Source organism: Carassius carassius, chromosome 13, assembly GCF_963082965.1.
Source record: "Carassius carassius chromosome 13, fCarCar2.1, whole genome shotgun sequence".
Classification (NCBI taxonomy): domain Eukaryota; kingdom Metazoa; phylum Chordata; class Actinopteri; order Cypriniformes; family Cyprinidae; genus Carassius; species Carassius carassius.
The window spans coordinates 14530057-14549265 of record NC_081767.1 but is presented as its reverse complement, the minus strand read 5'-3'; the positions used below and the strand labels follow the sequence as shown (position 1 = coordinate 14549265).

At 36.3% G+C, this 19209-nt stretch overlaps 1 protein-coding gene across 5 annotated transcripts in view; it reads left to right on the top strand.

The window, feature by feature from the left end:
- The first annotated feature begins 2080 nt into the window (after positions 1-2080).
- mvda (mevalonate (diphospho) decarboxylase a) overlaps positions 2081-19209 on the top strand; it is a 72903-nt gene continuing 55774 nt past the window's right edge. For 2 of the 5 annotated variants that reach the window (XM_059564790.1, XM_059564791.1), the window contains exons 1-5: positions 2358-2550; positions 2933-3003; positions 3125-3239; positions 3329-3475; positions 5490-5692. In XM_059564790.1, the coding sequence (XP_059420773.1) occupies positions 2469-2550; positions 2933-3003; positions 3125-3239; positions 3329-3475; positions 5490-5692 (618 nt within the window). In that variant the 5' untranslated portion in view covers positions 2358-2468. The other 3 variants (XM_059564788.1, XM_059564789.1, XM_059564787.1) reach the window with 3 other exon arrangements.

The window sequence follows — 19209 nt, the reverse complement described above, 5'->3', positions numbered from 1 at the left end:
TGAATCATTTATTTAATCGATTCATTAATTCATTTAAGAACAAAGTAAATGACTCTCTTTATGAATGGGTGATGGGTAAATCATTGACTCGCTAGGTTTGTTCAAAAATGCAGATTCATTCAAAAACGTTGTTCAGAAACAGCTGTGTGTTTGCTTGGAGATGCATCGCGATCAGCTGTGACTTTCTTTGAATTTGTTTTTAAGAAATAGAGCAAATTAAGTGTTCCTGAAATTTAAGCCCATATGTTCAGGGGCGCCTGCAGGATTTCTTCCGAGGGAGCCCTCTCTACACTGTTTATGATGAATGACAATACTGCAGTCTGCTTTCATGATCTGAGGTGAACAAATAAACATTTACTGCCTTCATTCAATCCCCATACTCCGTCTCTTTAATCTTATTTACTATCCTAAATGCATTATTAATTATTAAATTAAATATCAATTTTTAAAACTACATTATTTTTTATTTTATATATATATATATATATATATATATATATATATATATATATATATATATATATATATATATATATATATATATATATAAGAAAAAATAATGTAGTTTTAAAAATTGATATTTAATTTAGAATTACATATGCTCTACTTTTGTTTCAGAAGCTGCATCTGAATCGTCATATATTTACAGACTAAAACAGTTTGGTTATCAGCATTCTTCAAAATATCTTCCTCAAACGCAATAAAGGCATAAGGTTTGAAACAACATTGGGTTGAGTAAATGTAAATAAAATTTCTATTTTCGTGAAACTATCGCCAACTATTTATTAAATTGAAATGATAGCCTACTCAAAATTTTATATAATAATAAAATAATAATTTAACTTATTAATTTAACTGTTGAATAAAATCATTTCCAAATTTGCACTCATTCGTGCCTGGGGTGATAACTTTGAGACAAAAGCTATATGTATAATTGTAAGGGCTATATATATATTGTTTTTTTTCTCAATGGCTCTGCGATGGAGGAGTACGCGTGTTCATTATCGTTGTTATTATTATAAAATAGAGTATTAATTAATGGTTATGTCGATGAATGACATTTGTTAATCATATTTTATTAAGTATGACAAAGTAAAAGTGACAAGATGCAGCTGCTTTTTTCAGGATTTTTTTATTTTATTGTATTTACTTAAAGAGTGTTAACTATGCGGCTGCACATAAAAGTAAACTATATTTAGTAAAATAAAGTAAATATTGCCACAACCCATTCGCTTTGGACGAGGATTCGGTTCAGGACTACAAACACTAATAAATAGAACTACAAGCATGGTGGACATGCGTGAGACCACTGATCTATAATAGAACATATATCATATATATAGATCAGTGCGTGAGACCGACGGTAAGCTATGACGGTAAGTAGGGCGAATTCTAAACGGAAGTGAGCATCCCTATGCCCTACTCCCTTCGAATGGCAGAGCCCTTTAAGTGTGTTCTTTGAAGGGTGCAGGGCTTTGGAACTCCCAAACTTTACCCTGACAACGCTGCTTGTGCGTGCAGAATTCAACACTTTATTGGTTGTTGCAAATGATTATTTCTTCTCATTATTATTGTTATTTTATTCGAATATTGTCTAATTGTGTCTTATTTACTATTACACTTTTTCAAACTAAACTTGCTTACACTATTTATATCAGTGACGAAAACAATGTTATATTACATTTAAAAAAGACAAATATAATTCGTCTATTCTACTTACGTTTGTATGTTTAATCGAAATCAACCCCAACTTTGCATTAAAAAGCATCGCAAGATCAAATATCTGAAGATCACATGATCACAAACGGAAATCACTTCCTGGAAGTGACCATCGCATGAGAAGACATTACATTGCATGTTCCCTTGGCTAACGGACTTCTGGAAGGGTTCAGTTGTTCACTTTAGTTGGAACGTTTCTACAAAGAGACGCAACAAAGACGTGGAGTTATTAATAATATTTTATCTTATATATTAATATATATTTATACTTTTTAATGCATTACTATGAAGAAGAAAAAAAAACAATTTGAGATGTCCTTTAATATGATAGTTTCGATGAATTTCCGGGTTACGGGCAGGAGGAGGACGGAAGAAAAGGCAAGGCTAGGAAACGAGGAAGCATCCATGTTAGAAACGCACACATGATCAAAGTTGTCCGTTAAGTTTTCTCCAATGGTGTAGCCGTGAAGGTTGTTATCTTCCAATAATAAGGTCATCTCATTCTCTAGTTCTGGTAAGACCATGGTCCGACGCCAATGATTGGGTCACTTTAATATAGGGTTGTTCGGTGATCTCTCTAATTGGTCAAATACGGATCCTCCTGTTTAGCGTGAACCAATCCAAACCCAAGGTTGTGTTTCATTTGCTTTCACACTGTTATACAAAAGCTGGTAACCAGTGCAAGTTACTTGTTTATAATCATTCACTTCTGTTAAATTATCCGAGTGTAGATTTTTTTTTATTAATTTATGAAAATGCCAGAAAACGACAAGCAAAGTCTCTCTATGGTCACCTGCACGGCACCGGTAAACATCGCTGTCATCAAATACTGTAAGTGTGCATACTTTAAACGTAACATATGATCTCTCAAAGTTAAGTAACAGTAGTTTCAACATTCAGTTGTGATTATTATGATGTGAGATGATCATTATTTTTGTTTTGAGAAAGTTTTGAGTGTTTAATTGTACTTATTTTACACTTTAGTAAAGATGTAAACAATACACTTTATACAATGCAGTGCCGGTCACACATTTGTTAGTGTGTTTAATTAAGTGACCAAATATGTTTTCGGTAAACTGTCTACACTTTCTGTAAATAGTAATTTGATTCGAAATAACATTTGCAATGAATATTAATAAGAAATTACATTTAACATGTTCTGCTTATGTTTTCATGTGTTTTATTGAGTTATTTATAATTGACATTCAATCAGGGGGGAAACGTGATGAAGATCTCATTCTGCCAATCAATTCATCCCTCAGCGTAACACTGCATCAGGACCAGGTGAATGATAGTACCCATAAACCCTGTCAGCATCTGTCACTGTACCTCAATTCATTTAAAGCGCTCCAAATTTAGCTCAAACAGTGAGGGAACCATTATATACTATAACTCTCTTTCTCAGCTCAAAACAACCACCACAATTGCATGCAGCAGAAATTTCCAACAAGACCGCATCTGGTTGAATGGCAAAGAAGAGGATATCAGCAATTCCAGGTTGCAGTCATGTCTGCAGGAAAGTATGTCCTTGGCTTTCAGAACATTACAATAAGTTAAACTTTATGTCAGGAGCTATCATTGTGATGTCAATCTTATTTATATTCACCAGTTCGAAGGGTTTCTCGCAAGAGACGAAATAGTGGTGATTCCACTTCTGATGTCAGCAGTGTTTCTCATAAGGTCCATATTTGCTCTGTGAATAATTTTCCTACTGCTGCTGGCCTGGCATCCTCTGCATCAGGATATGCCTGTCTTGGTGAGTGTAAACAAATTGCATATACAGTTTCAATCAAAATTGTTCAACCCTCTCAACTTGCAAGACGTTTTGCAGCCGTTAAGATAACTTTATGCAAATGGTTCAACCAAGGTATCAGTTATGGGGTTGAAACTGTTGCGTAATTCCAGATAAATATATATTTGAGGCACAAATAAATGTAAAGAGATTCACAAATGAGTTCCATAAATATATAGACGTTTTCAAAAATGATAAAAAAAAAATGTAACAAACAAAATGAGATTTGCTTAAAAAATGATAAATAAATTTAACAACAAAATGAGATTCTACTTTAATTTTACTTATCTCTTTACTTGTTTAACATTCTGTATTGTCATTCCACTATGTTTAGAACTAGCCATAGAAATATTATAGCCTAATATGGTAAATTCCCATACGGTAAAGTCAGTTAGGCCTACAGAAATACATTAATAAAGAATCAAAGCTTTATTGGCATTATTGTTTACATTTACAATACTCAAAAGACATAAGTAGAACATAAAACAAATAAACTGATTTTGAATTTAATTTAATTTAAATATCGGTGAATGGTTTTAAAAAAACAAATAAGCAGTTGGAACGTTATTGAAATGCTTTCAAAGGTACAGGGTTGCTTGTCTAATCATAAATTTAATTCATTTTTGTGAAACTGTATGTGGTCTCATTCTTTTTATTTGTGAATTTGGTTACATTTATTTGTGGCTCAAAATCTGTTTATCTGGAAATATGCAATAATTCTAACCCCATAATTAGTAAACTATTATAAAAAGTTTTTTAATACACATTTAAGTGATTCTGAAAACTTAAAATTGATGAGAAATCAAATAATTTCTAATTATTACTTATTTGATTAATTTCTAATTATTAATGTTTTCAATCCTTAAAAGCTAAAATTTGTAAATAATCTTTCATTCAGTAACCTCCAATAAATCTTACCTTTAAGTGCTTACAAGCTTCAGGCACATTTCTACTGGAATCTTGGCTTGTTCCTCAAGCTTCCTGATCATTGATCTATGGTTTTCATGTTGCAACTGCTTTCTTCAAATTAATCAAATGTAATAATTAATAAAATAAAATAAATATTTTTAATTAGATTTAAATCTGGAGACTGAACAAACCACATATAAACTTTATATGACTGATCCCCGAACCAAACGTACTGAACCAAACAGTAGATTTGCATATAAACTTTAGGATGGTTGACTGGCTGGAAAGATTATCAGCTTCAGACTATACACTAAATGTATTTCGGTCTTTGCCAAAATGGCCTGGTATTTCAAAGAATCTATGATGTCCTTTATATAGTCCAAAAAGTTCCGGTTTGGTTGCATCACTCCATAAAACATTCTTCCAGCACACTCAAAGGTTTTCCTCAACTTTAGCACATTCATGGGTTAAATGTATGTATGTGTAACAGCTCAAGCTAATTAAGTTTTGTTATAGAATTTCCAATGGCTTAAATTTGTGTTTTAAAAGTGACATGATGTGTAGCCAAGTATGGTGTCACCTACTTGGAATTTGTGCTCTGCATTTAACCAATCTAAGTGCGCACACACAAAGCAGTGAGTAGTGAACACACACACACACACACACACACTGTGAACACACACCCAGAACACTGGGTGGATATGTGCTGCGGCACTCGGGGAGCAGTTAGGGGTTCCGTGCCTTGTTTGGGTCTCAACTCATTCATGGTATTGAGAGTGGAAGAGAGCACTGGTCAATCACTCCCCCCACCATTTCTTTTCTTTTTTTTTTCTTTTTAAAAGATCCTGTAATTAAAAAATATTAAGTTATATATTGACATGATCAATTTTAACATGGCACTAAATGGTTGTAGATGCTACAAAGAAAAAAAAAAGATCTTAAGAAAAACTAACATTTGTAAATTATTACAGTTTCTGGAGGTTGAATAATTTTGATTGCCATGGTACTTGTACTAGTATGACATCCTGTTCTCCTAATGATCATAATGTTAAAATTTGGTTTGTTTTAGTGTATACTCTGTCACAGTTGTTCGGTGTGGAGAGCGAGCAATTGTCTGCAGTGGCGCGACAGGGCTCTGGCAGTGCATGCAGGAGTTTGTACGGTGGCTTTGTCCAGTGGAAATTGGGGGAACAATTGGATGGGAAAGACAGTCTTGCTGAACAAGTGGAATCTGAGTCGTACTGGCCAGAGCTCAGAATATTAATCTTAGTGGTGAGTGTGTGGATTTAATCCCTAGAATGGCATCAGCATAGAAATAGTGTTCCTAAAAGGTTATTTTATTTAAAATATTGCTTGAATGTTTTAATTTAACAAGTTGTATCTCCTAGGATGCATGGGGTTATTTGTTGATAAAATAAACCTATTATTACAAGATTTTCTATAAAATATTGAAACTAAAATAATGAGAAAAATGAAAAAAGTAAGACAAACAAGTATTGTTTGGTATGTATACAATCAGGGTATCTTCCTATCATTTTATTTATTTATTTATTTTTATTTAAAGGGTACATAACATACACAGTTTCACCTAATCTCATGCTAGTCTTGAGTACCTATAGAGTAGTACTGCATCCTTCATATTTCCAAAAAGTCTTTAGTTTTATCATATTTATAAAAGAAAAATACAGCTTTCCGATTCTCTCCGGAAAAAAGCAGAGCTCCTGGAGGCGTGCCATGGGTGGAGCTATAATACTGATGTTTTGTGTTGTTTCTTTTAACATATATTCACTTATGTGCTGATTTCCAACAAAAGACAGAAATCTGATGCTGTTGTACTTACATGAATGTGGTATTTTATCACTGACCACTCCATGTTTTAATAGCAAATGATGTGCAAGTCCAGTGTCGACCTGGGCTTGTTTATAAAACATTTGTCACTGAAATGACGGGAACACACAAACGCACTTGCTATACTCCGTTAGGCTGTTAAAACATGTTAGGCTACCTGTGAGGTTTTTCTTAAATAGACATAGAATAAAATTAGTAGGCTAAAAATCAGCATATTTCATGTCGTTGTAGATCATATAGGCCTACAGTAAAATGCAAATGTCATTAAATAAAGTAATTTCTGTTTTGCCAATAAAAACAAAAACAAACCTATTTATATATTGTCGGTGCAGTATAGAAGGGATGAAGGGATGAAGGGGGGGGGGGCGTTTCAGCACCGCCCACACATTCAAACAAATATTAAAGCATAATCAAATTTTTTACCCATAAACAAAAATACGAAAAATCCAGCTACATTTTAGTTTTCTGTTTCTTAAACATTTTCTCATTTCTCTTCATTTCTTTTTAAGCAGAAAATCAAATGACGAAAGATAAATGGACCGTAATCAGGGTATCTTCCGTCCATTCCAAATCCGTTTTCAATTAAAAAAAACTGAAAACGAAAGACTCGAGAGGATTCAAGTGAGAGAACATGAATTCAATAACGAGAAATGGAAAAATGGCTCGTTTATTCGTTATTCCATTTAGTTTAACCCTCTGGAGTCTAAGGGTATTTTTGGGGCCTGGAGAAGTTTTGTCATGCCCTGACATTTGTGCTTTTTTCAGTTTCTTATAAATATGTAAAAGGATAAAGTCTCATATCACTGTAATCAGCACAAACTGGTCTATAATAATATGTGAAATGCATGCATGTACATGATTGTATTTTTGAGAAAAAAAATATTATGTGTGGTTAGTGAAAAACTAAAAATGCAAAATGCACAAAAAAACACATAAAGAACATTGGTTCCCGGGACTTTTGAGAACTGGAGCTTGTAGCCTGGAATTTTTCTTTCTAAATTATGTGAAAATCATCTTGTTTACTCACTCACATAAAACAATATATTGATTTAAATTTAAGACACTTTTTGTTGGTAAAAGTCATATGCGAGTAGGCGTCAACTATCATGAATATCATTGTGATTTACACCTGAGAAGACAAAGGCCTGCAGAATGAGCTGCATAATGAGCCTCAGATTTGTCACTGAGAGGGAAAGAGTTACAAGAAAGAATGTGAGAACAAAATAAATCTATATAATTTTATGTTTGTAGTTTATTTAGAATATATTTAATTATCCCACAACATAATTTAATATCCACTTGGGGGAGCAGTTAAACAGTTTATTAGGAACAATCAAAGCTGAATTTCAAATTAATGTTTTTGCATCATTACTCCAGTCACACAATCCTTCAGAAATCCTTTTAACAATCTTATTTTCTACAAAAAAAATTATTATTATTATTATTATTAATGTTGAAAAGAGCTGAGAATATTTTTCAGGTTTTTTAGGGGGGATAAATTGAAAGAAAATATTGTTTGTTACATTTCTTAAAGTTATCTTTATTTGTTAAATTTATATGATTTACATCAAGCTTTTGAATTGTATAGTATTGTATATTGTTATTGAAACTTCATAATATTTCACTTGATTATACATTTAGTCAGGAATTATAGTTTGGAGAAAGTCTTTGGAAAAAGTCTAACTAGTAAAATGTTTACACATTATTTGAAAACTAGTACAAGTATATAAATCAATAAAAAGAGACTTAATCATGTTTATGATCTCTGCTGGATAAAGTGCTTCATTCTTTTTTTTCTGAGGAAATCCCAATCTCAAATCCTCAACCACATCACATCTTTTTGGGGTGAATTATGTCTTATTCTTCTCATCGCGAAGCAAACAGTAAAATAAAAAGAACTTGAAGAACAGTCTCGCTGCTTTTTCTTCTGTGTGGGCGTATTCAAACTGCGTGCTTCAGTTTGAATCTGAATAGAGCGTTCAGCGTGTGGGCGTGGTCTCATTTGAAGATAATGAAGAGAGACGGACAGACATCGCGTTGTTTTCATATGGATTACTTTATCACAGAATATTTGTTTTCGGCGGCACTTGTTTAGTTTAAAAGCAGACATGTCAAGCTTTCTTTAGATATCTCTCTCATGTCCCTTCGTTGAGTATTAACGGAGCTACATTTCATTTTAATGACGTGTTTGTAAATGAAGATCAGCGCAGACAAAGGCTGCAGACAGCACACCTTGTTTGTTATCTTTATTTTATAAGTGCACAAAGTTTTGTTGTTATTATGTCTGTATACAAAAAAAAGTAGGCCCTTTACAGATTCGATTGATGTATTGCTCTTATCTGTACGATTAAAACTGAAAGTGTCATTTAAGTTCTTTTCGGGGTTATCAGGAGAAAATGACTCAAAACGCGTATACGTGCTAATCAACTCTAGAGGGTTAACAAACGGAAAATTAGTTTTTGGCTCTATCTCATTTTGTCATTTGGGGTTTACAAATAGGCTTCAATATTTAATTCGCACTTGTGGGTGGAGCTGAAATGCTCCTTTCATCTGATTGGTCGAATCGCTCCGCCTTCAGCTCGGTCTTTTCATTCTTTCAGGCAGAATAAGAGTCAGTACGAGTGCGGCACTGTAATGTCTGAAACCACCGCTCCCTGTTAATTAGCATAATATTTGAAACAGATAGGCTGGGCACATAATTTATGCTGCTGCGACTTGCAAGTGACCCCTTTTGAAATTATTTCTAGGTTATAGTATTGTTTGAATATTGTCCCACTGATAAATACAGTGCAAATTGTTCTGTCCAATTAGATGAAAGTGAAGTCAAAATAAAAATCAATAGTATCGCGGCATATTATTGATTTTTATTTTGACTACACTTTCATCTAATTGGACAGAACAATTTGCACTGTATTTATCAGTGGGACAATACTGTGGGACAATCGTTTCCACCGAAATTACCCAGAACATTTGTACCAGGAACTTTTTTCCCCCCAGACCTGTTGCTTTCTGCATTTCGCGGTGTAAAGTACCTGGAAGATTAGGCAAATAGACTGGTGACATAGGTCTGCGCGCGTTTCTCAATACTATAGTACGCTGATTTTGTTTGGCATCCTCAGTAATTCAGACTTATCGCATTTGACTCGGAAGTGTGATGTCCGCGACGACGCAATGAGGACTGAGCTCTCGCTGTCTTTTTAAACAACTACATTCTCACCTGAAATACTTTTAAAATTAATTTCATGACACAATAACAGTAATATTTTGAAAATGATCAGAATAAAGGGTGGTTGAACTCAATCAATGCTGCGTGAACTCAACCAATCAGGATGTTTAGCGCCCAAGCCCCGCCCCCTAAAGTTCCGGAACTTTGAGAAAGTACTACCTCGCCAGCAGGGACTTTCTGAGGGGCATTTTTTTACCTGAAACTTTATTTAGTTCCTGGTTCCTGTGGTGGAAACACACCGAGTACCAGGCCAAAGTCCCTAGTTACTGGGTAAAGTTCCTGCGGTAGAAACGGGGCAATAGAATGAACAGTTCCATGATAATATATCTGTAACATTTACCACTCTCCTCTTTTAAGTCTAAAGGAAATAGGTAGGTGTGTGTGACATAATTAATTGTGGACATTAATATAGTTAAATTTATGAAATAAATTAGTAATATTAGTTTTATTACATACTAAATTGAATGATGTTTCTCTTCTTAGTCTTCTTTGTTGGGCTTGAGAAAGCCATTGGATTTGGAATGGACGGAAGATACCCTGATTGACCGTACACAATCAGGGTATCTTCCGTCCATTCAAAATCCATTTTCAATTAAAAAAAACTGAAACCGAAAAGACTCGAGGATTCAAGTGAGAGAACATGATTTCAATAACAAGAAATGGAAAAATGGCTCGTTTATTCGTTTTTCCATTTAGTTTAACAAATGGAAAATGAGTTTTTGGCTCGATTTCTCATTTTGTCGTCTGGGGTTTACAAAATCGGTTTATGGCTTCAATATTTCATTCGTACTTGTGGGCGGTGCTGAAACGCTGCTTTCATCTGATTGGTCGAATCGCTCCGCCTTCAGCTCGGTCTTTTCATTCTTTCAGGCAGAATTTTGTCTGAACACTTATTTTCTACAAAAATAAACATTATAAATAAAGAATAAAAAAAATAAACTCTAATAATGATGTATTTATATTGTGACTAGGGATGGGTACAGAAACCCGGTATTAAACTGGCCCGGGGCTAAATTATGAAAGACCGTAGTATCAGTAAGATCTCACGCTATCGGTTCTGCTTTCGGTACTGGAGGGAAAAAATTTATGTACTATGTATTTTTGCTTAATAATATTATCGTGCACATTTTATCTCACTAAACATTTCTAATGTGCGATATTAAGACGTTTGCCTGTGAGATCTGCGAGATCTCTCATGCGCGCCGCGGAGGCTGTCTGTCAGTCACACACACACCACAACGAGCGCGGCGCACACACATGCACAACAGTACGAAAACTCCCGCTTAATAATAAAGAGTGACGATGGCGAAGATATTTGCTTAATAATGTTATCGTGCACATTTTCTAATTTGCGATATTATTAAGATGTTTGTCTGTGAGATCTACGAGATCTCTCATGCGCGCCGCGGAGGCTGTCTGTCAGTCACACACACCCACAACAAGAACGAGCGCGGCGAACACACACGCAATAAGGGGCCGTTCACATATCGCGTCTTTTGCGCGCTCAAGTTCGTTATTTCAAATGTAGGCATGCGGTCGCGATGCGCACATGATGCGACGAGCTCGTCTTTGGGTCCGTTCACATATCGTTCACATAGCACCTAAAACGCTTTCTCCTTCTTTCCAAAGCGCTCAGGCAGTTGCGCCCCTGAGGCGACTGCCGTTGCTAAGCAACCATGACGTGCTCTCTCCATGAAGACGCGGAAATTTCAGCAAAGGATAAATTAATTTGTAGCACTAAAAATCTCTTGCAGTAGCTCTGCTACTAAATATATTAAAGGATGAAGCTGATTGGTTAGTTCTTGTCACATGACCCGCGGTGCGCTTGCGGCATTCTGAAAAGTTGAAATGTTTTGAACTCGATGCGGTGCGGACGCTCCTGGAAAAAAGCGGCGTGCCTACCGTTTTCCACACGTTTTAGACGCGATATGTGAACGGCCTCTTACAGTACGAAAACTCCCCTTAATACAAAGAAGGACGATGGGGACACAGTTAAACGTTCCAAAGTGTGGTTATACTTCACTAGAGTTGATGCAGACAACGCTGGTTGTCATAAGTGCAACAAAATTTTTGCATGTAAGGGCGGAAACACAAGCAATCTGTCAAAGCATCTTTCAAAAGTGCATTATGTGCAGACAGAGAAATGCAAAGTTTTCGACTGCCGAACACAACACAAAGTAACACAACACAATGTACCGATAAGAATACCGTTAAAGTACCGGACCGTTAAGCAGTATCGGTAAGAGTAGTAAGACCGTTACAAAACCTTAACGATACCCATCCCTAATTGTGACTCCCCTGAGGCCATCCTTAAAAATATTTTGGTTTGCAGTAACAGTAATTTTTTTTAAAAAAAGGGTCGGTAGGTCGGTCTATATTTTTTTTTCAAGTTTCAATGTAAAAAAAAAAAGTAAATTTTTGTGATGGTGATGATGTCGGTATGAATTTAAACAAATTAGCATATCGTGACGTCACTGACTGGGTCTTCAACCCGTGCCTTCGGGCGCATCATTGCAAACCTCATTTTGATGCAGGCTATATAGACCACAAACAAATTTAAATCTTTGTCAAAAACACGTTTAATGCATGAATTTCAGGTGAGAAAAAAAATGAGGTACAGTGTATCGATACGATACACTGGTGTCACGGTTCGGTACAGCAAAAAGAAAAAATTGGCAGATAAATTTCCTTGATTTTTAAAAAATGTTTTATTTATTAAAACTAACAAAGTATGTTTTTTTTTTTTTACATTGAACAATGATGGAGCTATTCTTTACCCATCTTCTATGGTGTTTTCTTAGCAGCATACTGTATAAAATTAAAACAGCTCCTTATAAGAAAAAAATGAAAATGTTATATTATTGTAGTAGTTCTGAACAAATACAAAGATGTAACTTTTTATATGGAACTCTATAACTCTTTATATTGAGTGTGTTTTTACTCAATTGGTTCTCTATAGGGCTTATGTTTTTTGGAACAAAGCAGGAATTACGGTCTGTCTGAAATGGGCTCGTGAAGGAGTATTGTAACGGGGCTCAATTACATTAAGCATGTTCTTAAAACCTACGTTTTCCACTACAGAGTAAGGCGCTCGCTCACTCAGTACGCGCTGAAGGCTCGTTGCAAAATGGCTAATGCGTTTAACAGACCAGAAATAGAAGATCCTCCAATAACCAACAGGTCTGGTGTTTGGGTGCACTTTGGATTCCCTGTAAGCTATAATGGTGATGATAGAATGAATGGTAAATAGTAAGGTCTCATATCCGCGGCTATAATGTAAATGTAGCCTACCAATCGCCATGGTGATTTTGCCCTGTTTGAATCCGTTGGAAATGTCTGTCTAAATGGTGCGGGGATAGTTTGTTCCGTGTATGTTTCTCCTTTTTTTCCCCAGATTTTTTTCCCCCACACTAAGGTGATGTCGGCGTAAATGAGTTGACATGTTTCAAGTAACGTATTCCCTGGTGTTTTTTTTTTTTTTTGTATTCCCGCTGGTGTACCCTAGATGCGACATATCGTTGTTTTTTTTATCCACCACTCTCTTGCCATCACCATTATAGCTTACAGGGAATCCAAAGTGCACCCAAACACCAGGGGCCTCATTTATAAAGCGTGCGTACGCACAAAACGGGGCTGGAAACGTACGTACGCCAGTTCCCACGCAAAGGTTGTGATCTATAAAAAACAAACTTGACGGGAGAATGTGCGCACCTTTAAGCAAACTTTGAGCCGTGCGTACGCACATTCTGGAGACAAAGGGAATTGGCGACACCGATGGTGAGGTCGTGAACTAAAGTTAGATTGTAGAAAATAAATGTGAGAAGAACGATTATAAGAATGAATGACATTTAATTTTCACTCCATTTCATACGTTATATCCACATTATCATGAAGATTAAATCCAACAGTGTTATTTGTGCCGATTGTTTTAGGCTATATACATCTAGTAAAATCCAAACGTAATTCAAAATGTATTAAAAGTAAAATAAAATAATAATCAGCGCTGCCTTACAGTCACATTGTCCACAACGGGAGCACAGGAGGACATGGCGCGATACATGTGATAGCCTACAGAATAGCATGAAATACCCTTTTATTAGAGAACTGCAGAACACAGTGTAAAAAGGAAATATTTTCCTTAATGTACATAGCCTATATCATAAAATGTCAAAGTCTGCAAATACAGTCATGAAGCACAATCGCTACTCATCATCGGTCCTAACTATTACGGTGTTCATTACAAAACCGTCAAGAAGCATGTGTTCACTATAACATTTTCGTCTTAAATTTTCGCCCACAAATTAATTAAGTGATTTTGTCAAGGTGTTAACGATCAGTCTATTTGCTAGAAACATATAAATTCTCCGGTGACCCGGGTATGTAATGCTTCATGATGGCACTCCTGGCACTGTTGGAGGATTACGCTAATGGCAGAATAAGGAGAGAACGAGTTTTCAGGGACCATGATGATTTCCTGGCCCATGATGATGACTGGCTAATAAGCCGATTTAGATTCCCTAGAGCTGTGCTCTTGGATCTATGTGCTGAATTGGGTCCAGTATTAGAGAGGGCAACACGCCGGAACCATGCCATCCCAGTCCAAATACAAGTCCTCACCACTCTGGGGTTCTTGGCAACCGGCTGTTTCCAGCGGGAATTGGCAGACAGGTAAATTAATAATATAAAAAAACTATAAGTAATCCTCAAATTTGTCTCTAAGACCTTTTTGTATATGAAATAATTCTATTGGAATCTATCATCTCACCCTATAGGTCTGGTATATCACAGCCGTCCCTGAGTGCCATAATATCTGTCGTTTTAAATGGTATACTTAATATGGTTAGTCGATACATCAGGTTCCCCTACACTGTGCGAGAACAGGCCGAAATTAAAACGCAATTTGCAGCAATGTCTGGTTTCCCAAATGTAATCGGCGCAATTGACTGCACTCATGTTGCTATAAGGGCACCATCTGAAAATGAATTTGCTTATGTTAATAGAAAGCATGTGCATTCTATTAATGTTGCCACTCGCACTGCTTCTTTTTATTAGTGACCCCACTGCTGTGGCCACCAAATAACACAGTTTTCCGAGCCTCCACCTCCCCTACAAGTGTTTCAATCTCAGTATCTGAGAAATTACGTTTTTTTCCTCTTTTCTCACCTGTCGCCATTATTAAAATTAGGCTAACAGAAATGCACGTTTTCACTTTCTTGGATTAATTAATTGGCGGGTCGCATGCCAGTTTTCCAGGTATATATGGGATTCCACTCTCATTTACATGCTGATCAGCAATCATGAGGTGATTTGCATTGACTATTTATGGTTAAAAATGGGCGTGTACAGGGCGGGATATGAGGCTGGTTCACGTACGCACATCTGCGGGTGATCTGTGATTTATAAAGGGAACATTGCTTACAGGTGTGCGTATGCACGGTTTTATAAATCGGAATATTTTTTGGCGTACGCCATTTTTGGCTTTTGGGCGCACGTAAACTTTTAGTAAAGATCCTACGCATAGTTTTATAAATGAGACCCCAGACCTGTTGGTTATTGGAGGATCTTCTATTTCTGGTCTGTTAAACGCATTGGCCATTTTGCAACAAGCCTTCAGCGCGTACTGAGTGAGCGAGCGCCTGACTGAGTAGCCTAACATAAACATATAAGTTGATGTTTTTTTCTTCTTCGGGGGTGTCAGGGGCGTTGCCTGTTACGTCGTTTGGGTTATTGGGCTACCTTGTTGAACGCATATCATTATATTTCACAATTTTTTTTTTTTTCCAAATGTAATTAATTAGTCCAACGAACCGTTCGGTCCATAATGCGTGCCGCGTACCGAACCGAAAGCCTCGTACCGAACGGTTCAATACGAATACGCGTATCGTTACACCCCTAGTAAAGACCAATATTTCTGATGATTTATTGGCGTGAAGTTACGTGCAAAATGACAAACAGGAGTGCAACATTTTCGAAAAACAATAAGCAGAGTGGACTGCCATAATGCAAAGCATTTACTGCAGGCTTCAACATGGCTGTGTTTACGATTAAATTTCAACAACAACAAAAAATCGCATAGGCGATTTTCTTAGGCCATCAAAAAATATTTTTTCGAATATTTGTCGAATTTAAAATAAAAATCCACATTCGAATACGCATATGAATTTTAGGTGTGCATTAAGGAAGCTGCCTTGAGCCCCGGAACGTGTTCCATTCCATCTGGCCGCGCACACAGCTGTGTCTACACAACTTTCAAAGGCGGACGAGCTCGACACGCACAATATCTGCTTTCTCATCTTTCACCTCCTGTACGCGCACGAGATGCAATGACAATACACGTGTCATTGCATTATAAGGTTATGTTAGCCTATCCAGTTGAAGCCACTTAAAAAAAATAAATAAAAAAATCAATGTGGAGAAGATCTTGTTTACATCAAAACTGAAACCGAGCCGTTCACACAGAACGCATATTTCGCCCATCTCATATTTTTAAATGAAAAAATGTATCCTGTGTTACTGGTTTTCCGCCCTTTTTATTTATTTAACAATGCATGCATACATGATGCTGTTTTGTTTATAGTTCTTTAAGCAACTTAATTAATAATAATTGGTTCATAAACATTTTATATTTAATTAAATATTATGTTTTTTTCACAGTCATGTATTCTAATGCTTTGAATAAACATGCAGTAATATTTTGCTCGATGCGCTATCATGAGCCTCAGAAGAGAAGCAAAAAGCTTTTCTTCACCCTAACTGAAATTATGCATTTAAAATTTGAATACAATTCAAATTTTGATCATATTTAAGTAAAAAATCCGAATTTAGTTTTTTCAGCTATTTTGACAGCCCTAGGCGATTCAAGCCCGAAACTGTATGAGACTGAATACCGGCTGAATTCACATTTCTGTTGTAAAAAGAGAAACATTGTGCAGAAGTATTATTTGCTGTTTTGCGTGTTTGTCTGAAGCTGCAGTTGCTGTGTGACGCCTGTTCAAAAAAAAAAAAAGAAAAAAAAACCTGGACGCGCTCCGAGAAAAGGTCGTTAAAATCATTTTCTTATTTTCGTTTTCGAAACTTGTGTTGGTTGATTCGTGCTTGATTCGTGCAAAAGATTTTCGAACATAAAGTGACAGTCGACATGGTCACGGTTTTAGACTAGAGAGGAGAAGGGATGGGAAAAGATCTGGGCACAGTTTTTCCAGAACTTCGTGCCAAGTTAAAGCGGTGTCGAGCTGTTTTAATAAATATTTTTAGATGTATTATGGTGCCCGAACCCGTATGACTTTGAACAGTGACCGCGAACATTTAGTTTACTGCAGCCGCAGCCATCATTACCAAGCGCGAACCGTTGACTCTGACAGTGAGTGAGAGTATGAGACGAAGCGAATGCACAGGCCACAGTGTGACATCCGTGTAAACACAGATGACGTCAAGGGTTTTTTTTTAATTAAAGAAGATAGCCTTCATTTGTATGTAGACCAAGGCAATTAATATATTTACAATACTTACTTAAATATAATTAATAGTATATTTATTGCGTTCATATTAGTTGTTTGAAGAGTAAAAAAATAATTGGTCTGTCTTAACGCAAATTTACAATCGGCAAGTCGGTCGGACTAAAAGCAAAAAAAAATAAAAATTTGAGTCGGTGCTAAATTGACAGGGTCGGTCGGGTTACGGCAAACAAGAATATTTTTAAGGATGGCCTGACAGTGAACCCTTGCTCAAAAAAAAAAATGTGTGTATCTATATATATAAAATCCTCAGTTCTAGGAGATATGTGAGTAAATAATAGATATAAAAAAGAAAAAAGTGGGTGCTTGGTTTCGGAAAACAAATACAGCTCGTAAAAAATATGATGAAAAAGTCATGCTAACATATTCATTCATAGAACTAAGCAATTAAAACCTTTTTTATACTAGATTTAACTTGAATTTCAATATTAAACTGACTTTAAAATCTCAAGGAGTTTATAAGTTGAAACGGTAAAATGTCACAGTGCATGTTAAATAGCCTAAATGAATCTAGTATCCGAAGACCTTGATTGCATGTTAGCATAAAACAATATCTTTTTTTAGGGCCCGAGCACCGATGGTGCGAGGACCCTCTTGTTTCTGTTCCGTTTATTATTATTAGGGCCCGAGCACCGATGGTGTGAGGACCCTATTGTATCTGCTCTGTTTATTATTATTATTCCGGTTCTTCTTCTTCTCCAAAATAAATCGCATTTTTGAGGGCTTAAACATGCGAAGATCTTGAGTTTTCATCGAAGGGCGTGTCCGTGGCGGCCTGGCGAATTTCGATGATTCGCCATGAAAAATGAAGTTGCTATAACTCAGACATACAATGTCCAATGTGCCCAAAACTTCACATGTTTAATAAGACTCCTGACCTGAACATATTTACATGCCCATATTCAGTTATAGTCATAGCGCCACCTATAGGCAACAGGAAGTGACATATTTTACACTTCGACAGACTACTCCTAGAAATTTTTTGACATCAATGTCTTTTTTATGGTCAGAAGTCTTATCCAACATGTGAAGTTTGGGGCAGATTGGACATCGTATGTCTGAGTTACAGCAACTTCCTTTTTCATGGCGAAACATCGAAATTTGTCAGTCCGCCATGGACACGCCCTTTAACGAAACCTCAAGTCCTTTGCAATTTAACATCGCAAAGGGCTTTAGATTACACTGACCAAGTTTGGTGTTCATCTGAATAATTCTCTAGGAGGAGTTCATTAAAGTACTACCCCTGAAAATGGCAAAAACAACACCAATTTTGCAGGGAAAATTCAAAATAACCGACTTCCTGTTGGGATTAGGATTTCGTACCAAGATACTTTTTTGTAGGTATTGGTTTGTACCAATTTTTGTACATGTACGTGAAACATAGCTCGAGGCGCACTCCGTTGAAAGTGTATAGGTGGCGCTATCGAGCCATTTTGCCACACCCGATGGAATATTGGCCTTCAGATCTGTTCAAAGGCATGTGCAATGTTAAATTGTGAAGATCTTGAGTTTTCGTTAAGGGGCGTGTCCATGGCGCCGTGACAAAATTCAAAGTCTCGCCATGGGAATAAAAGATGTTATAACTCAGGCATAAAATGTCCGATCTTCCCCAAACTTCACATGTGTGATAAGGGTCCTGGCCTGAACAGATCTGAAAGCCAATATTCCATTGGGTGTGGCAAAATGGCTCTATAGCGCCACCTATACACTTTCAACTGAGTGCATATACACATTCAACGGAGTGCGCCTCAAGCTATGTTTCACGTACATATACAAAAATCGGTACACACATGTAAAACACACCAGTACCTACAAAAAAGTTTCTTGGTATGAAATCAGAATCCCCCAACTGGAAGTCTGTTATTTAGAATTTTCTCTGCAAAATTAGTGGGTTTTTTTTTGCCATTTTCAGGGGTTGTACTTTAACGAAGTCCTCCTAGAGATTTATTCAGATCAACACCAAACTTGGTCAGTTAAATCTAAAGGCCTTTGCGATGTTAAATTGCGAAGATCTTGAGGTTTCGTTAAAGGGAGTGTCCATGGCGGCCTGACAAATTTCGATGTTTCGCCATGAAAAAGGAAGTTGCTGTAACTCAGACATACAATGTCCAATCTGCCCCAAACTTTGCATGTTAGATAAGACTTCTGCCCTTAACAGATCTACATGCCCATATTCAATTATAGCCATAGCGCCACCTGCT